The sequence below is a fragment of the Hemitrygon akajei genome, chromosome 2 (genome assembly GCF_048418815.1).
Source record: "Hemitrygon akajei chromosome 2, sHemAka1.3, whole genome shotgun sequence".
Classification (NCBI taxonomy): domain Eukaryota; kingdom Metazoa; phylum Chordata; class Chondrichthyes; order Myliobatiformes; family Dasyatidae; genus Hemitrygon; species Hemitrygon akajei.
In genome coordinates, this window is record NC_133125.1 from 3,048,060 (window position 1) to 3,067,858 (window position 19,799).

Below are 19,799 nucleotides of genomic sequence, written 5' to 3' on the forward strand. Positions count from 1 at the left end.
GAATTTAATCTTTCTTTATTTTGTCAGTTACCAAGGAACAGACTAAGCAGATAAGAAACTTAGATCTCACCGCACATCAGCTTAGAAATCTTTCCCAACTGTTAAAAATTCTTCTTCATATGGAACAAAGAATGAAGGAAGTCCTTTCAGAGGTCTTTTTGGAAAACACTTTTAAACAGCAAGACAGAAAAGTTCAAGGTATGTCTTATCTATTAGTATTTTATTTATTTAGATATATAGCGCGTAACAGGTGTTTCTGACCAAACGAGCTGCACCACCCAGCAAACCACCTATTTAATACTAGCCTAATCACAGGACAATTTGCAATGACTAATTAACCTACTAACGTATGTCTTCAAACTGTGAGATGTAACCGGAGCAGCTGGAGGATACCCATGCAATTCACGGGGAGAGCATACACACTCTTGACAGGTGGCGATAGAATTGAACTCTAATCTCCAGAATGCCCTGAGCTGCCATGGCATGCTAACCACGATGCTACCATGGTGCCCATTAAGAATGATTGATTTCATTTTCAATCAAAATACGGAATCAAGCTATTCTTATATACTCGAGAGAGCAGTTCCCTTTGCGTACCTCGACCTTTCACATCCATGCCATTGTGGGTTGGTATGAGGGAGTGAGGTATGGTGCAGAGTGAGATCTTCCTGAAGTATGTAACACAGACAATGCTTATAAGCATGACAAATTTATTTTAAGTTTGTATTGTTGACATATGAGGGACTCAGTATTGATCCCATAGAACCTTTGTAGCCTTGTATTTACTAAGACAGCATTGACTCCAGTAGCATTCAATTCCATGGAAGGTAGGTGGTGGGGAAGGGAGGATGCAGTGAGAAGCACCTTTTCCACCTATCACCTGCATGCTACTTGCTTCATCTTCCCCCTCCCCCCACCTAGCTGATTTCACCATTTCACCTATCACTTTTCAGCTTGTCCTCCTTCCCACTTTCTTATTCCGGCTCTTCCCGCACCCCCCCCCCCCCCTTCTTTTCCAGTCCTGATGTTTAGACCCGAAACATTGACTGTTTATTCCCCTCTATAGAAGCTGCCTGACCTGCTAACTTCCTCCAGCATTGGCAACTTTATATGTGGCACAACTTTGCCCCTCAGTTGTCATTTTCATTCAGTAGGCTCTAGAGCATATATGTCAAACTCAAGGCCCGCGGGCCAAATCCGGCCCGCGGTGGAGTTATCTTTGGCCCGTGAGATAATATCTAATTACTATTAAAGCTGGCCCCAGTAATCGAAGCGCCTATGGCATATGATATGGCTAATGCTGAGTTTATTCAGGTACCAGGTTTTCAGGGTTTTTAGTGTTTATTCGGCAGTCTTCTTCATAAGAAACGGAATTTGTAAAGTGAAACACTTTGTAGTTATAGCAGAGACTGAGACACATGAGAGCAGGCTGAAAAAACGGAGGCAACGAAAGCTGTGTTCGCATGCGTCCGACTGATCCGGCCCGCATGAAGCTGCATTTTGCTCAATCCGGCCCGTGACCTAAAATGAGTTTGACACCCCTGCGCCTGTACTGGAGTTAGATATGTGCCTGTGTGTGAGAGTGAATGGATGGGTGGTAGGGGGGGGGGGGATGTGAGGAGGAAGAGGTTTGTTTTGTTGTTGTTGCTGTTTCTGAGCATTGTGGACATGCTATTTTGATGCCAGAATGTGTGACAACACTTGCTGGCTGCTCCCAGCACATGCTGAGGTTATGTTGATTGTTAACACAAATGATACATTTCATTGTATGTTTCAGTATATATGTGGAAGGAAAATGTTCCCGAATCTGAACAGAAAAATCAGCCTCACTGTTTAAAATTGAAAGACAATAAAGTTAGGCAATAAAGACAATAAAGAAACCTTATTTCTTTAGATTCTTTATTTCTAAAGATAACTCAGATTGAAAATAGGACTGCTATTTGTACATGGAATCAGAGTAATAGAGAAGTACAGAAACAGGCATTTTTGGCCTATCTAGTCCATGCTGAACCATTTAAACTACCTAGTCCCATTGAGCTGCACCCGGACCATAGCCCTCTATATCCCTGCATTCCTTGTTGTTATCCAAACTTCTTTTCAATGATGAAATTGAGTTGGTAGCTCAATACACTCTCTCACAACCTTCTGAGTGAAGAAGTTTACCTTCATGTTCCCCTTAAACTTATCACCTTTTACCCTTAACCCATGACCTCTAGTTGCAGTGCCACCCAACCTCAGTGGAAAAACCCTGCTTGAATTTACTTTGCTATACTCCTTTTTGTATACCTCTCTCAAATCTCCCCTTAATCTTCTATGCTCCAAGGAATAAAGTCCTAACCTATTCAATCTTTCCTTATAACACAGGTCCTCCAATCACAGCAACATCCTTGTAAATTTTCTTTTACTCATTTGACCTTAATTACATCTTTCCTGTATGTAGGTGACCAAAATTGCATACCGTACTCAAAATTAGGGCTCAGCAATGTCTTGTGCAACTTCAACATAACATCCATTCTCTTGTACTCAATACTTTTGATCTGTGAAGGTCATTGTGCCAAAAGCTTTCTTTATCACCCTTTCTACTTGTGACACCATTTTCAATGAATTATAGGCCTGTATTCCCAGATCCCTTTGTTCTACAACATTCCTCAGTGCTCTACCATTAACCGTGAAAGACCTACCCTGGTTGGTCCAACTTAAGTGCAACACCTCACACTTGTCTGAATTAACTTCCTTCGGCCATTTTTCAGCCCATTTTTCCAGCTGGTCCCAATCCCACTGCAAGTTATGATAGTCTTCCTTGCTGTCCACTACACCAAGGTGACACCTGCGTACAATGCTCCCACGCTCGACATCTTTAGGAAAGACCATGAAACCATATATTTCACTTCTTTTATGTCATTTCCATTTGTTTTTCATCTTGAATGTGATTCTGGAAATGATAGAGCCTGTAATTTACAGTTTGGAGATCATTTGAGTGCTTCAGCACTCTGCAGTCTTCAAGAGAAATCCAGAAAACAGAGGCAGCGTGCATGAACCTCATGGCAAGAAGGCTGCAGGAAGGGGTGCAAACCAGTGTTCGACTCCATTTAGCCAATTAAAGCTTCCATTGTTCGTTAATTAAAGCAACAAGGGAGATTGATTTATCAAGCCGAACGTGGAAAGTGAGAGTTGGCTGCCTGTTTTTTTTGTTTGCTGGTGGGATCGTTCTGCTGCTTAAGAGGGGAGACTGCCCTTTGATCACTGGTGAGATCACCCTGCTGACAGAAAGGAGAGAGTCTGCCACTGTGCCCAGAGAAGATTACCCAGGTTTTCTGAATTCTTTGAATGTGGACTTTTTTTTCAGTCTTATGGTTTTATATACAGCATTCTGTGTTTTTCACTAGATCTTTCTCATTTTTCTATGTGCGGGAGGCAGATTTGGGGGTCAATATGCCTTTTCTGTTTTTGTTCATTTTTTTATGTGTAGAGAGGGAATTTTGGGGTTGAAAATCATGCTGCAGTTCTTTCTCAGTTTTCACCAGAAGACAAAGGAGCAGAAGTCGGCCATTCGGCCCGTCGAGTCTGCTCCGCCATTTCGTAATGAGCTGATCCAATCTCCCCTTTAGTCCCATTCCCCTGCCTTCTCACCATAACCTTTGATGCCCTGACTACTCAGAAACCTATCAATCTCTGCCTTAAATACACCCAATGACTTGGCCTCCACTGCCGCCCGTGGCAACAAATTCCATAGATTCACCATCCTCTGGCTAAAAAATTTTTTTCGCATCTCTGTTCTGAATGGGCGCCCTGCAAACCTCAAGTCATGTCCTCTTGTACTAGACTCCCCCACCATGGGAAACAACTTTCCCACATCCACTCCGTCCATGCCATTCAACATTCGAAATGTTTCTATGAGGTCCCCCCTCATTCTTCTAAACTCCAAGGAGTACAGTCCAAGAGCAGTCAAACGTTCCTCATATGTTAACCCTCTCATTCCCAGAATCATTCTAGTGAATCTTCTCTGAACTGTCTCCAACGTCAGCACATCCTTTCTTAAATAAGGAGCCCAAAACTGCACACAGTACTCCAAGTGAGGTCTTACCAGTGCCTTATAGAGCCTCAACATCACATCCCTGCTCCTATACTCTACTCCTCTAGAAATGAATGCCAACATTGCATTTGCGTTCTTCACCACCGACTCAACCTGGAGGTTAACCTTAAGGGTATCCTGCACGTGGACTCCCAAGTCCCGTTGCATCTCAGAACTTTGAATTCTCTCACCATTTAAATAATAGTCTGCCCGTTTATTTCTTCTACCAAAGTGCATGACCGTACACTTTCCGACATTGTAATTCATTTGCCACTTCTTTGCCCATTCCCCCAAAGAATGTTGTGGCTTTCTGGAGAAGACTTTCAGAGTTGTATACTTTGATAATAAATGAACCTTTGAACCCCCAGTCTTGGTATGATTCGTAAATTTGCTAATCTAGTTAATCACATTATCATCCAGATCATTGATATATATGACCAACAACAGACTCAGCTCCGATCCCTGCTTTGTCAAGAATGAATAACATCAATGACCTTTAGTGTGGTAATTACCAGCACTTAAGTGTAATTACAAAGAAAGCATGGCAGCACCTCTACTTCCTTAGGAGTTTGTGAAACATAGAAAACCTACAGCACAATACACATCCTTTGGTTCACAATGCTGTGCTGAACATGTAGGGTTACCAAGGGTTACCTGTAGCCCTATTTTTCTAAGCTCCATGTACCTATCTAGGTGTCTCTTAAAAGACCCTATTGTATCCACCTCCACCACCGTCGCTGGCAGCCCATTATGCGCATGTGAAGATTCAGCATGACATCTAAAACTTTGACAAACTTCTATAGATATACGGTAGAGAATATATTGATTGATAATATCATAGCCTGATATGGAAAGACCAATGCTTTTGAATGGAAAATCCTACAAAAAGTAGTGGATAAGGTCCAGTCAGTCATAGGTAAAGCCCTCCCCCTTATTGAACACATAGCACTATCACGGTCAGCAGCATCCATCATCAAGGACCCCCACAATCCAGGCCATGTTCTCTTCTCACTGCCGCTATCAGGAAGAAGGTACAGGAGCCTCAGAACCCATACCACCAGGTTTGGGGACAGTTATTATCCCTCAACCATCAGCCTCTTGATCCAAAGGGAATAACTTCACTCAACTTCATCTGCCCTATCACAGAACTGTTCCCACAACTCACTTTCAAGGACTCTTCATCTCCTGTTCTCTATATTTGTTGCTTATTTATTTATTATTTTTTCTCTCTTCTGTATTTGCACAGTTTGTTGTCTTTTGCACATTCGTTGTGTGACATACCCCGTGGGTATCTTGTGACTGTCTTATGACCATGATGTAATTGAGTAACTTGTGAGCATGATGTAATGGTCTTATGATGGTGCAGTGATGTAATTTTCCCACCAGTGTGAGGTCACGTGATGACATGTTCTCAATGGGTATATAACGGGAAACCCCTGTTGTTACGCAGTTGATTCGTGGTTTAATTCGTCAGTTACTCTGTTATGCTGCGTATTTGTCTCATGACGCAGTTTCGTTTTAAAGTGGAGTTTTACTTTCTACTGTAAAGTACAGAATCGTTGTGCCAGCAGTTTCGCCAATCGCTGCCAGTTTTGCTTGGTGTATCTTTGATTTAATTTTGAAGTCTTAAGTATTGGAGAGTGAAGACCTTACTAAAGTACGGGAACCCGAAGGATCGAGTAAAGTTGGTGTCATTCACGGTTTAATACAGGATGAACCTTATTGAATCTTGGTTCAGAAATAGTGACCTGCATCTGAGATAACCCCTGTAAGAGCAGGAAGGTTTGTGCAGTGTTCATTCGCAAGGAAAAGGTCAGTTCCTTTAAGCAGTTTTTATTTCCTTCATCGTGAATCCATTGGACAAGGCATCTCTCGACTGTGATCAGCAGATTCGTCATTTTCTTTGGAGAAGTTGTTGCAGTAAAGTCTCTCCTTACTGACTGTATAAATCACTTGGACTTTCGAATTTACCACTTTAAGAACTATTCCAGAGTTTGGCTGTTTGCTAAGTTGTCATATAGCAGTTAACTTCCGGTTAAGTTAGTCGTTTGTTTACTTTTCATTTTTGTTGAGCAGAGTTTAATAAATGTTTATGTTTGTTTATAAAACCTGACTCAGTTCTATATTTTCATTGTTGCCAGACACATAACAGTTGTTTGTCTATCCTGTTGAGGGTAGTCTTTCATTGATTCTATTATGTTTCTTGGATTTACTGTAATATAATGAATCTCGGGGTTCTATATGGCGACATATATATACATTTTGTTACTAAATTTACTTTGAACTTTGAACTAATTTTATCTTTGCTAGGAGTACTAAAGAAAGCCACAACAAACTCTGATATACCATCAGATATGAATAAAACCAGCACCCAAGATGAGCAGCTACTGCTTGTGAATGAGGTAATCTAATCTCTACTGTTTGGTGACAACACTATATTTTTAAAATTTGTATTTCACAACCCTAGCAGCACTGTTTATATTCTCACTTTAAGTGGTCTACAGTAGGAACCAGAGTTAGACCATGCAGTTCTGTCCAAGATTTCTCCTTCATTCAAACTAAAATTGTGACAAATTTGTTCAACTCCTCAAATCCTTTGATTATATGGAGCCTAAATATCTCTCAATGGCAAGCTGCCCATAGTTTTCTGGACTTCAGTATTATGATGATGTACAGCTCTTTGACTTTTTGTAGCCAGGGAAACAACGTTTCAACATTTGGGCAGAGTCAATAGACTTATGAAAGGAAAACTGTGTCTGACAAATTGTTTTGCCTTTTAGAGGTTATAACTTGAAGAACAGATAAAATGCCACAAAAGAGATTATTAAACAGAGTGGGTTTCATTTTATTTTATTAAGATACAGTGTGGTACAGGTCCTTCCAGCCCTTCGAGCCACCCTGCCCAGCAATCCCTCGATTTAATCCAGCTTAATTACGGGACAATTTACAATGACCAATTAACCTCCCCCGCCCCCCCCCCAACCGGTGCATCTTGGATGTATGAGTGCATGCAGAGGAAACCCACACATTCATGGGGAGAACGTACAAACTCCTTAAAAGCAAGGGTGGGAATTGAACCTGAGTCACCTGTACTGTAAAGCATTGTGCTAACCACTGTGCTACTGTGGATGTGGCTTTGTGGTTATTATAACAAGGTGTGAAAGTATTTTCAAGTTGTGTGTATGTAACCAAGGAGATGTCATGGGGATTGGTGCAGAGCTCCAGAAGTATACAATTTGTATCAGTGATTTGTTGTGAAGATAATGTGTAACATACCCGTGATTGCAGATCATACAACACAAAGTGGAAATGTGGGTCAGAAGAAAGTGGAGAGACTTGGCGGGTACGTAGATGAATGTGAAAGTGGAAACATGTAGAGAAAGCTGAGGTCATCCAGTTTGCTGGTAAAAATTAGAAAGGTGGAGTATTTTTTTAAGAGATGAGAGATTGAAAGATGTTGTTGATTAAAGGGACCAGGGTGTCCCCATGCTCTAATTACCAGAAGTTAGTATGCAAACAACAGAGGGTATGGTGATCTTCTTTGAAAGTGAATTTGCAAGAGTAAAGATGTCCTGCTCCAATTATGTAGAGCCCTGGTAAGAATGCACCTGCAATATTGTGCATAGATCTAGTCCTCCCACATATTTTTTGTCATAGTTTTGATTGAGGAGGTGCAGTAGTTAACCAGATTAATCCCAGTGATTATGAATTTTCCATGTGAGGAGAGATGAAACACAAGCATGCAAATGGCCTACTTTTGCTTCTGTCTTTTATATTTTGATGTTCTTGGATCTACCCAAATAGGGGTTTGTGAGAAGTAGAACTTCATTTTGATCTAATAAGTTTTTGGCTTCCAGTTGCCATTGTACTTTTCCTCCCTTCTCTTGTCTTACAAGGTTCAGCTTGTTGTTTTTAAAGAAGTCATGAAAGACAAAAAATAAATAGTAGAAAGGTTTTGGTTATAAATTTGTATAGGTGCATCTGCTGACTCATAACACTCTGAAGATAGGCCCTAAAGTAAACCTATTTTTATGTTGGCGTTAATTCATAAGTGGTGTTAAATATTACTTGCAATAAATAGAAGTAAGATTTTTGTACAAACCTTGCAGTACTAGAAGTTAAAATGTTATTTTGGGATGATTAAATGGAATCATAATTTGAATTCCAATATGTTTGCAATTCTATGAATTGCATTATTTCTTCTTTAAATTGCAGTGTGTTTCTCTTGAGTGTTCCTGGAGAAATGCTTTCAAGGGTTTGGCACATTCTGCAGCCCACTCTGTAAAGACTGTAATTGAAGACGCATGTTCAAACTGCCTTCAGCAAGAAGCAAACCTGTACAGTTCAGGTAAAAGCTTAGCAATGTGTACACAATCAGTGGAAACTACTTGTAACGAATGGATGGAGAAAGAACAACCTAAAAAAGTGGCAAAGGTAATACCAGTTTAACAAAATGTTGGTGTTTTCAGTGAAAGGAAGGAGGAGAGTCATAGAAACTTATCTTAGACAGTCTTGCTATAGTATTCAAAAGTTTGGAAAGCTAACAGAACATGTCAAGTTCTGTGAGATTAATAGAAAAGTTATTGAGTGTTTGTTTATTCTGTCTGGAGAGACAAGAACTGGAGTGTATAGTTTGAGAATAGGATTAACCAAGAACTGTAGGCTTGAGGAGTCATAAAAGGCACTTGTGTCCTATAAATCTATATCTTCAACTAATATAAAAATTGATAAAAGATCAAATGACCTGGCCTGTTAATTTCTTTCATGGATTTAGTCCACTACAGTTAGCAAAGGTTAATTTAGGAAAGGACACGAGATTTACATGTAAATGGCAACACTTTGAGCCAGATTAGAAGAATGCTCTGCGGCATGTGTTTCCACAATGCTATTGGTGGGACAAAATAATATAGATGCCTGATACCTGAGGATGCAGAAGGTTAACTACTCTCGCAGGAGATATGAGTTTATATAGACTGACCCTGACCTTTGACTTCTCTTTTATCTGAACAATGAACTTTCATTAAATATGCCTCAATCTTCATTACCAAGAATCAAATGACCATCTTGGCCTGTTATCAAATCAATCAACTTTAGTTATAATTAAACCATTCGTGGATACAGCTGAACGAAACATTGTTCCTTTGGGGCCAAGGTGTGAAAACATAAATGCACATTCAAAACAATGAAAGAGAAAAAAATGAACAGTCATGTAAGAAAACACATTTTTAGTCCAAGACCTTGAGCAACAAGTCCCTGTCCTGATGAAGAGTCTTCGGCCGAAACGTTGACTGTTTACTCTTTTCCATAGATGCTGACTGGCCTACTGTGTTCCTCCAGCATTTTGTGTGTGTTGCTTGGATTTCCAGCATCTGCAGTTTTTCTCTTGCTTGTGAATCCTGCAAATTGAAAGTTCCAAGCAGTCCAGCTTATAATTCCACTGATCCAACACTGGAGGACAGCACCAATAGGACAGGTTACCCCCCCCCCCCCACTAATCTAGCACGGACGCCACGATACACCACCTCCAGAATCTCCTCCTCACCTGGACTGCGCAACAGCAGGCAAGCCCATGTTTTGAGGCCTAGTCCTTGATACAACATAGGTGACACTGCTGCCTCGCCTCCAATGCCACCACCAAAAAAAAAGAAAACAGGCCTGTGGCAATCAGTGTCCCAAAAGGGACTTGCAATCACAAAAAAAATCCAAGATAGTTACTCGCAGTTTCTCTGCATACCGCCTTCGAGTAGCAATCAGCAGCACGGCCTGCACCCAGGTCAGCTCCTCCGAACCCAATCCAACTCCTTCCTCAGCCAGACTTTCCTGTCGCGGCCCTGTGGCCTGGCAGTCCAACGGCTGGCCTCTCCTTCTCTGAACTGCCTGCCAACTCCTATGCCACCCGGCCAGCTACTCCAAACACTGATGTGGTAGACCTGCTGTACTCATCATTATTGGAGTCCAGTATAGATTTTCAATAAAAAACACATTTAACAAAGGAAAAACCACCTTTGTTTGGCCGTCAAGAGGCCACTGCATCTACTCATGCCGCCATCTTATCCGAAGTCATATTGATTTAGGCATGTTGAGTATTAGTTACTCAACATTGACAAACTATTCCTAGAGTACAATCAATGTTCTGCTATGTTAGTTGAGTACAAATATGTTCTGCCCTTGAAATAGCCATTGTTCCTCAATGAACTTGTATTTCAGAACAAGAAAATATGTAGCTATATTCCAGATAGAGCCTTACGGTTGATACATCTTTGACTATTAATCCAGAACTTTGGTTTCTATTCAGTCTTATTATCCTGAGGGTATTTAGACACACTTCAGAAGGGAGAGTGGTTAATTAAGTAGATTTAATTATAGTGTTGGACAATTGTGGACTTCCAGACCTGACTTTATTGCTTTAGGAAGTCAGGCAATTTCTCTTTTATTGCCTTCAACAGCAGTTAGCCTTATTAAAGAGTGAGAGAGTGATGTATAAAATTGGTCCATGGGCATGAATGGGTCTGCAACTGTTTGCCTTTGTCTTTGGGATGCATCTCCTCAGTCATTTAATTATTAATAACAACTGTAGCCTGATTTTATGTTTCTCTGCATGTTCTCTCTTTACCCTTATCAAAAAACAGTTTGTCCATATCAGTTTGTTGTGGCTGTTGGTGGGTTAGAAGAGTAAACTGTAACAGAGTTGAATCCATGCATTAAATGACATTGGCACATCTATGCACGTCCAGTAGAATGAAGAAAGAAATCTCTAGCTAAATTTTGTCCTCATAAAAGAATCCACAGAAGTTGTGGCATTGGCCAATGCTGAACATAAGATTGGTAAATTCAGTCCAGTCATGTCTCCAAATCATTATAGTTGTATGGATAGATTATTTTTTACATTCTCAGCTCCGATAAAAATTCTGGTGAGATTGTTAAATATGAATAATTGTTATTTAATAATTCTAAAAATCATATTTCAATATGAGTATGTTTAAATTAAGCCATCATAACTAATCTTTTACAAAACAATAAGCATATTTAATAATGTATTTTTATTGCAATTCAGTGTACTTTATTTATTACAGTTCTCTCACTGTATTGTGCAGTGCAACTTTCTTAATAATTACATTTATTCTTCCCTAGTTTTGTTCTGACATCATGATAGAAATTGACATGTTACTTCCATTGGCTCTGGCAAGTAGTGAAAACTTTCTTCGAGACAGTAGGGAAAACTTCGTGGATAGCTGTTCCAAAGTAGCTGCTGATGTCTTGTTTCGACTTGAAGAGAGAAGCAAAGATGTCCCTTATAAAGTTCCAGTACAAAATATGTATATTATCCTCTCCACAGCAATACTTGTTCACAATTTCTTAACCAAATACGAAAACGTGCTGAAAGAAACGAGCCAAAGGTAAATTCTTCATTCTCAAAGCAAAAGAGTTACAATTTTTTTTAAAATGCAATTAAATGAATCAGTTTCATCGCTACTAATGTCTTCTAATTGTATCTGTATTATAAGAAAAGAATAATCAGTTTTGCATATAGGTATGCTGTTATTTACATTTTATTATGTCATTTACTTTTTACATCATTGACACTGTGGCCAAATATTGAAGCAATGTTTAAATTGTGTTACTTTTATTTTGACACTTTGATGAGAAGACAACCTAAGTACAGTCAAGAAAATGATAGTATTGCACAGCAAAGAATACGAACATTACCTTTAGGCAAAGAGGAAATGAATGATTGATAAATCATAATCAAGCATTGGGGATTGTGCAGATAGTCTTATGCCAACACCTTAAATAAATGTGTTTTGATTTTTTTCTGAGTAGGTCTTTATTCTTGATACCAATTCAGCAGTATCAGGAATTCATCAGAATTATTCAATTTCAAATAACAAGCTACAACATTAGAATTTGTGCCACAAGTATTTTGCAAGATGCACAGAGCCACCACTGGGAAGACTCCAAATCTTTTTATGAGGTGAGAGAATTAATTTGGAAGTTTTTTGATTTTCTGCAGTAGTAGTCTATTTTTATAGTCTAATTATGCTTAATAATTTTAGAATAATGATTCCTGGTTAAATGTAAAATAATAAGAGTATGCATAGGCCAATGGCCACTTAGATGACTAGATTGATAGCCTCAATTTCACACTCATAATTATTGGTTCCCTCTTGATCCAAATATTAAGCTGTCTCAGCCTTTCATTTACTATTTACACAATACACATTTTGCATGTTTTTCCAGTGCTGAAACAGTTCTCAGCCTAATTGTTAATAAACATACATAAATTTCAAGATACTGTAGGATGCTTATATCTTAATTATGGTAATAGAATTTTAAATAATGTTAAAGGAATTAAGGTATTAAATCATTTTTGAAGCAATTTGATTCATAGCTCTTTTTGGTTTAATAGAATTAACTATACTTCATTTCATTAGGTTAAATTGAACACACTAATTATTTGGAATATTTTATGCCTAAACTGTAATTACGACTCTGATTTGTGTTACACGAATGTGTTCTCTGGAGAACTGTTCAGGAAGCATTTAACTATATTTTTGTGCTCTAATTTGTGTGGCTTTTTAATTAGAATTACAATATTTTATGAGATTTTTAGAGACGACAATATAACTTAAGTTTTGAATTTCACAGCTCTTTGCCTATTAAATAGGAGTTTCTCTACTCCCTAATTTCTTTCAATTGGAACACCTGTTCTCAAATGAAATGATGTCAAGTTTTGAAAGTTATTTTTAGGAAAATTTCACAATTCCTTGGTATCATTGTTAATGATAGTCTCAACAAATTTAAGGGACTAGATTAACTTGAATGATCATAGTTACATGGGTGGATATGATTTATCTGCTTCCCATACCTCAGCTGAAAACTCCAGTGGTAGTTCAAGATTATTTTTTTTAGTTCTAGTTTAATTATTTTTCCTAAGTATATTTCAGGTTGGTAAGCAATTATAGATTGCTGAAGTTGAACCAAACCAAGGCTGATACTTAAGGATAATTCTAATGGGGTGTTATATTGTTGGAGATCCCATCTTTTAGATATTTTATTCAAGAAATAAAAGATTTCCCATACTATTTGATTTTTTTTTCAGTTTTCTGATAGTATTGCTTACTGGAATATACAAATGAAAAGCAGATTATCTGGTGATTTATTTTACAGCTGTTTATGATATTCACAGAATGAAAATTGTATCCTTCAAATACTGTATATCTTAAAATTATTTTCCTGTTGTTGATTTAAGGTTGTTGACGATGTTTTTTATAATACTTCATTCATTCTTGCTTACATATTTAAGAACAATTTTGGTCAGCTTAAATTCATTTATCCTCTGTAGCAATTAATTTGGGTAACTAAAATACAAATTTAGCATATGTATGAACATTAGACCAAATTTTATTTCAGTTATTAAGGTTAAAAAATGCCTCATTTTTATTAAATATACTTGTGTTTTTTTTCCAGTCTTCTAGTCAAATGTAGCATGCTTCATTTTTTTTCTTTTTCACATTGAACCCATTATAGAGACATTGGAAATAGAATAAGTTTCTGTAAATCCTTAGCTTACTCACTGTTGCTCACTGATTAATTTGACAGGGGGAGAGATGTTCTTTTTCTGTTCAAATGTGGCATTACCACTGCTGTGCTCTCCGTTATGATCTCTGGACTGTGGTTCCCTCTAAGGTAGCTCAGCAGCTCCTCGCTGAGGTGTTAAGTGAAACCTTAGCTATTCTGGCATCCAGATACTCTCAGTGTCATCCTACATATAAGAGAATGGCATTGATAAGGTAAGTTTTAATTGTTATAAAAATCTATCTGAATGAAGTAAGCTTATCATATACTTTTCACTCATACATTCTGTAATGTATGGATCTATTTCTTTTAGAGCAATGACTTCCTTTAGTACTATGTATGGACTGATAACTTATATTGATCTGCTGTCTATACATGCATATTAGTCTGCTCTCTCTCTCGCTACAATGTGGATATACCATTTAAAGCCACATCCTGCGTGTGTACTTTTATTTAATTGATATGTAGTTCACAGACACACCAAACTGGCAACGAGTATAAACCTGAATGTCAGAGAATAACACTAACTACATCAATAGTTACAGGATGAGGCAGCGAGAGGAAAGAGTTAAACAGTATGGAAAAGGCTGTCACAGCCACTAACAAAGGGACGTGTCAGTAACTGCATAGTCCACAGTGAAAAATGCACAACTAGCAAAGTTAAAGTGAAAGTAACATGACCGGCAGACAGACAGACAGACATACTTTATTGATCCCGAGGGAAATTGGGTTTCGTTACAGCCGCACCAACCAAGAATAGTGTAGAAATATAGCAATGTAAAACCATAAATTATTAAATAATAATAAGTTAATCATGCCAAGTGGAAATAAGTCCAGGACCAGCCTATTGGCTCAGGGTGTCTGACACTCCGAGGGACGAGTTGTAAAGTTTGATGGCCACAGGCAGGAATGACTTCCTATGACACTCAGTGTTACATCTCGGTGGAATGAGTCTCTGACTGAATGTACTCCTGTGCCTAACCAGTACATCATGGAGTGGATGGGAGTCATTGTCCAAGATGGCATGCAACTTGGACAGCATCCTCTTTTCAGACACCACCACCATTGTCTTTTCATGACAATGTCTTTAGTCGGGAAAGTTCAAATCAAGTCAAGTCAAGTCACTTTTTATTGTCATTTCGACCATAACTGCTGGTACAGTACACAGTAAAAACAAGACAACGTTTTTCACCACCATGGCGCTACATGAAACAGTACAAAAACTACACTGAACTACATAAAAACAGCACAGAAAAAACTATGCTTGACTACAGACCTACCCAGGACTGCATAAAGTGTACAAAACACTGCAGGCATTACAATAAATAATAAACAAGACAATAGGCAAAGTAGAGGGCAGTAAGTTGGTGTCAGTCCAGACTCTGGGTATTGAGGAGTCTGATGGCTTGGGGGAAGAAACTGTTACATAGTCTGGTCATGAGAGCCCAAATGCTTCAGTGCCTTTTCCCAGGTGGCAGGAGGGAGAAGAGTTTGTATGAGGGGTGTGTGGGGTCCTTCATAATGCTGTTTGGTTTGCGGATGCAGTGTGTAATGTAAATGTCTGTAATGGCAGGAATAGATACCCCGATGACTTTCTCAACTGACCTCACTAGCCGCTGCAGGGTCTTGAGATCCGAGGTGCAATTTCCAAACCAGGCAGTGATGCAGCTGCTCAGGATGCTCTCAATACAACCCCTATAGAATGTGATGAGGATGGGGGGGTGGGAGATGGACTTTCCCCAGCCTTCGCAGAAAGTAGAGATGCTGCTGGGCTTTCTTTGCTATGGAGCTGATGTTGAGGGACCAGGTGAGATTGTCCACCAGGTGAACACAAAGAAATTTGGCACCCTTAACGATCTCTACTGAGGAACCATCGATGTTCAGCGGAGAGTGGCCGCTCCATGCCCTCCTGAAGTCAACAACCATCTCTTTTGTTCTGTTCACATTCAAAGACAGGTTGTTGGCTCTGCAACAGTCTGTTAGCTGCTGCACCTCCTCTCTATATGCTGACTCGTCGTTCTTGCTGATGAGACCCACCACAGTCGTGTTATTGGTGAACTTGATGATGTGGTTCGAGCTGTGTGTTGCAGCACAGTCGTGGGTCAGCAGAGTGAACAGCAGTGGACTGAGCACACAGCCCTGGGGGGCCCCCGTGTTCAGTGTGATGGTGTTGATGAATTTAATAGGGCTAATGAAGACTGGGACACGTATATCAAGAGAATTGAACTGTATTGTAATACAAACAATATGGAGGGTGAAAAGAAAGCCACTACACTTCTTAGCTTAATGGCTGTTAAAATGGACAGGCTCTTACGCATCCTAGCTCCTTAAAAGCCAGCAAGCAAGATGTTCAATAAAATTGTTACAATTTTATAAAATCACTTGAACCACAAACTGCTTGTAATAGCTGAGAGATTTTGATTTCACAAAAAGAACTAATCAAAGGATGAAAACATTTCAGAATATATTGCAGAACTGCGCAAACTTCCCAATACTGTGAGCTTAGAGATGGACTTTCTGATGCACTAAGGGACAGGCTTGTAAGTAGCATGCATAGCCAAAGCACTCAAAAGAGGCTTCTGTCAGAAAGCGACCTAATCTCTGGATGGGCATTGACCATCGCAATATTGTTAGGATCTGCAGCAAAGGATGCAGCAGAACTACAGAAAAAGAGTCTAGAATATGAAATGCATAAAATGTCTCTGAATGGTGCAAAAAGCCAAAAATGTTATCGACATGGCAAATCTTCCCAAGATACAAATGGCTGTTGGTTCAAAGAAAAAGTTTGCAGGAAGTGTTATGCTAAGGTCGCATAGTGGGAGTGTGCAAGGCAGACAAAAAGCATAACCAAAGAGAAAAACCATACCGAGTAAAAAGTTTCAAACACAGAACTAAGCAAGTGCATAAAGAAACCAAATGTGAAACAGAATCAGACAACACAAAGTCTGACAAAGGTGAGCTGTCATGCCTAGAACCATGTAGTATCATTGAAGCAGATCGCAAAATCATACAGATTACAATAGATGTGTCTGGTGCCAAGCTGAAAACAGAGCAGAGTACAGGGTCACTTTTGTCTATAATTTCAGAGGCTGACTACAACACCCTTTTTTCTAAGCTAACATTAGTGAAGACCTCTATAATGCCAAAGGCCTACACAAGTGACAAAGTTTTTCCCAAAAGCATACTAAAAATGACTGTGGCATATGGAGGGCAAACCCAGCAGTTAGACATATATGTGTTGAAAAGTGGAAGGCCAGCACTTTTCGGACATGAACAGTTGAGAAAAATCCAACTAGACTGGCACACAATCCAAGCTCTGAAATTGTTATCAACAGGCGACTGTAGCCAAAATGGTAGCACTAACCAGAGACTGTCACAGCTGCTTAATGCCAATGAGAAAGTGATAGAGAATCTGCATGAGGGACACCTGGGTACAATCAAGATGAAGAGTCTCATCTGGAGCTATGTGTGGTGGCTGGGAATAGATAGACAGATTGAAGACTTGACCAAAGCTGTTCAAGATGCCAAAAAGTTCAAAATCCATCCCCACAAGCACACATACACCTCTGGGAATGGCCGTCATCACCATGGCAAAGAGTACATATTGTCTTCGACCCATTCATGGTCGCCATGTTTCTGATTGCTATGGATACTCATTTGAAGTGGTTAGAGGTTTTACCAATGAAGTCAACCACCTCAGAAAAGATTGTTACCTTTCTGAGGACAATCTTTGCCAGAAGTTACCTACCAGAACAAATTATGAGTGACATTGGACCAGAATTCACGTCTGAAGAATTAAGACTATTCATGAAGAAGCATGGCATCAGACATTTCAAATTATCTCCTGTAATGAATGGGTTAGCTAAAATGGTTTTCTGAAATTTCAAGAAGTCCATTAAAGCAATGGACAAGGAGGACATTTCTCTACAGCACAAGGTGGATAATTTCCTTTTTGTGTATCGTAACTGTTCTTGCAATATCAAATCAAACACCTGCAATGCTGTTTGTGAGCAGAAATCTGCGATCTTGCATAGACCTCTTGAAACCAGACCTGGGGGGGAAGTGCAGAATAACAGTTCAACCAGTTGCCAAGTGAATCAGCAAGGTGTCACCAAGTGCTCCAACACCTGGTCCTTAGCAATTGACACCAACATCTTCCCGACCACTGGGGTCAGCCTAACTGGTCTAAATTTCTTTTCTGCTTTCTTCTTCCTTTCTTAAAGAGTGGAGTGACATTTGTAATTTTCCAGTCCTCTGGCACCATGCCGGAGTCCAATGATTTCTCAAAGATCTTTCCTAATGCCCCCACAATCTCTAACACTATCTCTTTCAGAACGCTAGGATGCAGTTCATCTGGTCTGGGTGACTTATGTACCTTTAGGTCTTTCAGGTTTTTGAGCATCTTCTCTCTTGTAGCAGTAACTGCACCCACTTTCCCTTTGGAACTGATCAGTAAGTGAAATATTCCATGTCTATATGTATCAAGACCCAAAAAACATCCAGTTATGGGTTGATAAATGACAAATAAAATTTTCTCCATGAGGGATTGGGCAATCATCATCTCCACGAAGAGAGAGTCTACCCATGAATCCTTAACGTTTTATAGCATTACCATAATGCAATACGTGAATATGGAGCAAACATGAGGAAATCTGAAGGTGCTGGAATTTCAAACAACACACACAAAATGCTGGTGGAGCACAGCAGGCCAGGCAACATCTATAGGGAGAAGCACTGTCGACGTTTCGGGCCAAGACCCTTCGTCAGGACTAACTGAAAGGAAAGATAGTAAGAGATTTGAAAGTAGGAGGGGGAGGGGGGAAATGCAAAATGATAGGAGAAGACTGGAGGAGGTGGGATGAAGTTAAGAGCTGGAAAGGTGATTGGCAAAAGTGATATAGAGCTGGAGAAGGGAAAGGATCATGGGACGGGAAGCCTAGGGAGAAAGAAAGGGGGAGGGGAGCACCAAAGGGAGATGGAGAACAGGCAGAGTGATGGGCAGAGAGAAAGAAACAAACAACTAAATATGTCAGGGGCCGTCCCATGATCCTTTCCTTTCTCCAGCTCTGTATCACTTTTGCCAATCACCTTTCCAGCTCTTAGCTTCATCCCACCCCCTCCAGTCTTCTCCTATCATTTTGCATTTCCCCCTTCCCCCTCCTACTTTCAAATCTCTTAGTATCTTTCCTTTCAGTTAGTCCTGACAAAGGGTTTCGGCCCGAAACATCGACAGTGCTTCTCCCTATAGATGCTGCCTGGCCTGCTGTGTTCCACCAGCATTTTGTGTGTGTTATGTGAATATGGAAATACTTTTGCATGCAGTTTACTTAATTAGTATACATTCCTCCACAGAATTGACATTACAGCCATACTTCTTTGTACTGAGAACCTTTTATGGTCAGTCTGCCATTCAGCCAAGGAATTGTTTCAACCTTTGGAGAATGTGCCTCACTGGATTCTGAATATTCATAACCATTGCAATGCCCTTCTGGCTGTTCTAGCTGTTTTGACATCACCACTTGACAAGCTTTATGAGTAAGTAAATTCAAATCCATTTATTAATATTTACAGATTTTTTTGATTATTTGTAAAATGAACAATTTAATTAGGATATATTAGAATACTTGTGGAATTTCTCATAGGTACTTGGAGTTTGGAAATTAAATTGCAATGTTGAATAGGGTCTAATTATGAGTGCAGTGTTCTCGCTCAGGTGTAAGAGAACGCTGAACTAAACACCGAGGTAAACCATAGTCAATGAAAACAGGATCGCAGTAAGATTAACCATGTACTGTTCACTCTTCCACATTAACGTATGGTGAAAACTGTTGATAAAACAATACAAGATTTGTACAGTACTTGTTTCCTTCTTGATATCACATTTACATCGTAAATACTTGTAAAGTAAACTACAACAACTACATTACATTAAAATGCAGCATACAGTCAGAATCTACCTACACCATTGACTGCTTTAAATACACTTCAACACAAACTATCCGCAACTCTTTAACTAACGAAAACATAAATCTTATCAACCGTCATTACTTTTAACAGAATCAGCGTTAACATTTTAATTCAACATATCGATTATCTCATGAACTTACGGCATTGCATCACTATGTTTCTAATGCGTAGAAAGACAACTTTT

The 19,799-nt window shown here is 39.4% G+C and overlaps 1 protein-coding gene across 3 annotated transcripts in view; it reads left to right on the forward strand.

The window, feature by feature from the left end:
- Positions 1-19,799, forward strand: part of kiaa0825 (KIAA0825 ortholog) — a 324,821-nt gene that overhangs the window by 40,752 nt on the left and 264,270 nt on the right. For 2 of the 3 annotated variants that reach the window (XM_073066385.1, XM_073066395.1), the window contains exons 5-11: positions 28-198; positions 6,383-6,474; positions 8,288-8,506; positions 11,204-11,469; positions 11,894-12,044; positions 13,673-13,863; positions 19,001-19,183. In XM_073066385.1, coding sequence (XP_072922486.1) covers positions 28-198; positions 6,383-6,474; positions 8,288-8,506; positions 11,204-11,469; positions 11,894-12,044; positions 13,673-13,863; positions 19,001-19,183 — 1,273 coding nt within the window. The remainder of the gene's footprint in view (positions 1-27; positions 199-6,382; positions 6,475-8,287; positions 8,507-11,203; positions 11,470-11,893; positions 12,045-13,672; positions 13,864-19,000; positions 19,184-19,799) is intronic. The other variant, XM_073066405.1, reaches the window with a different exon arrangement.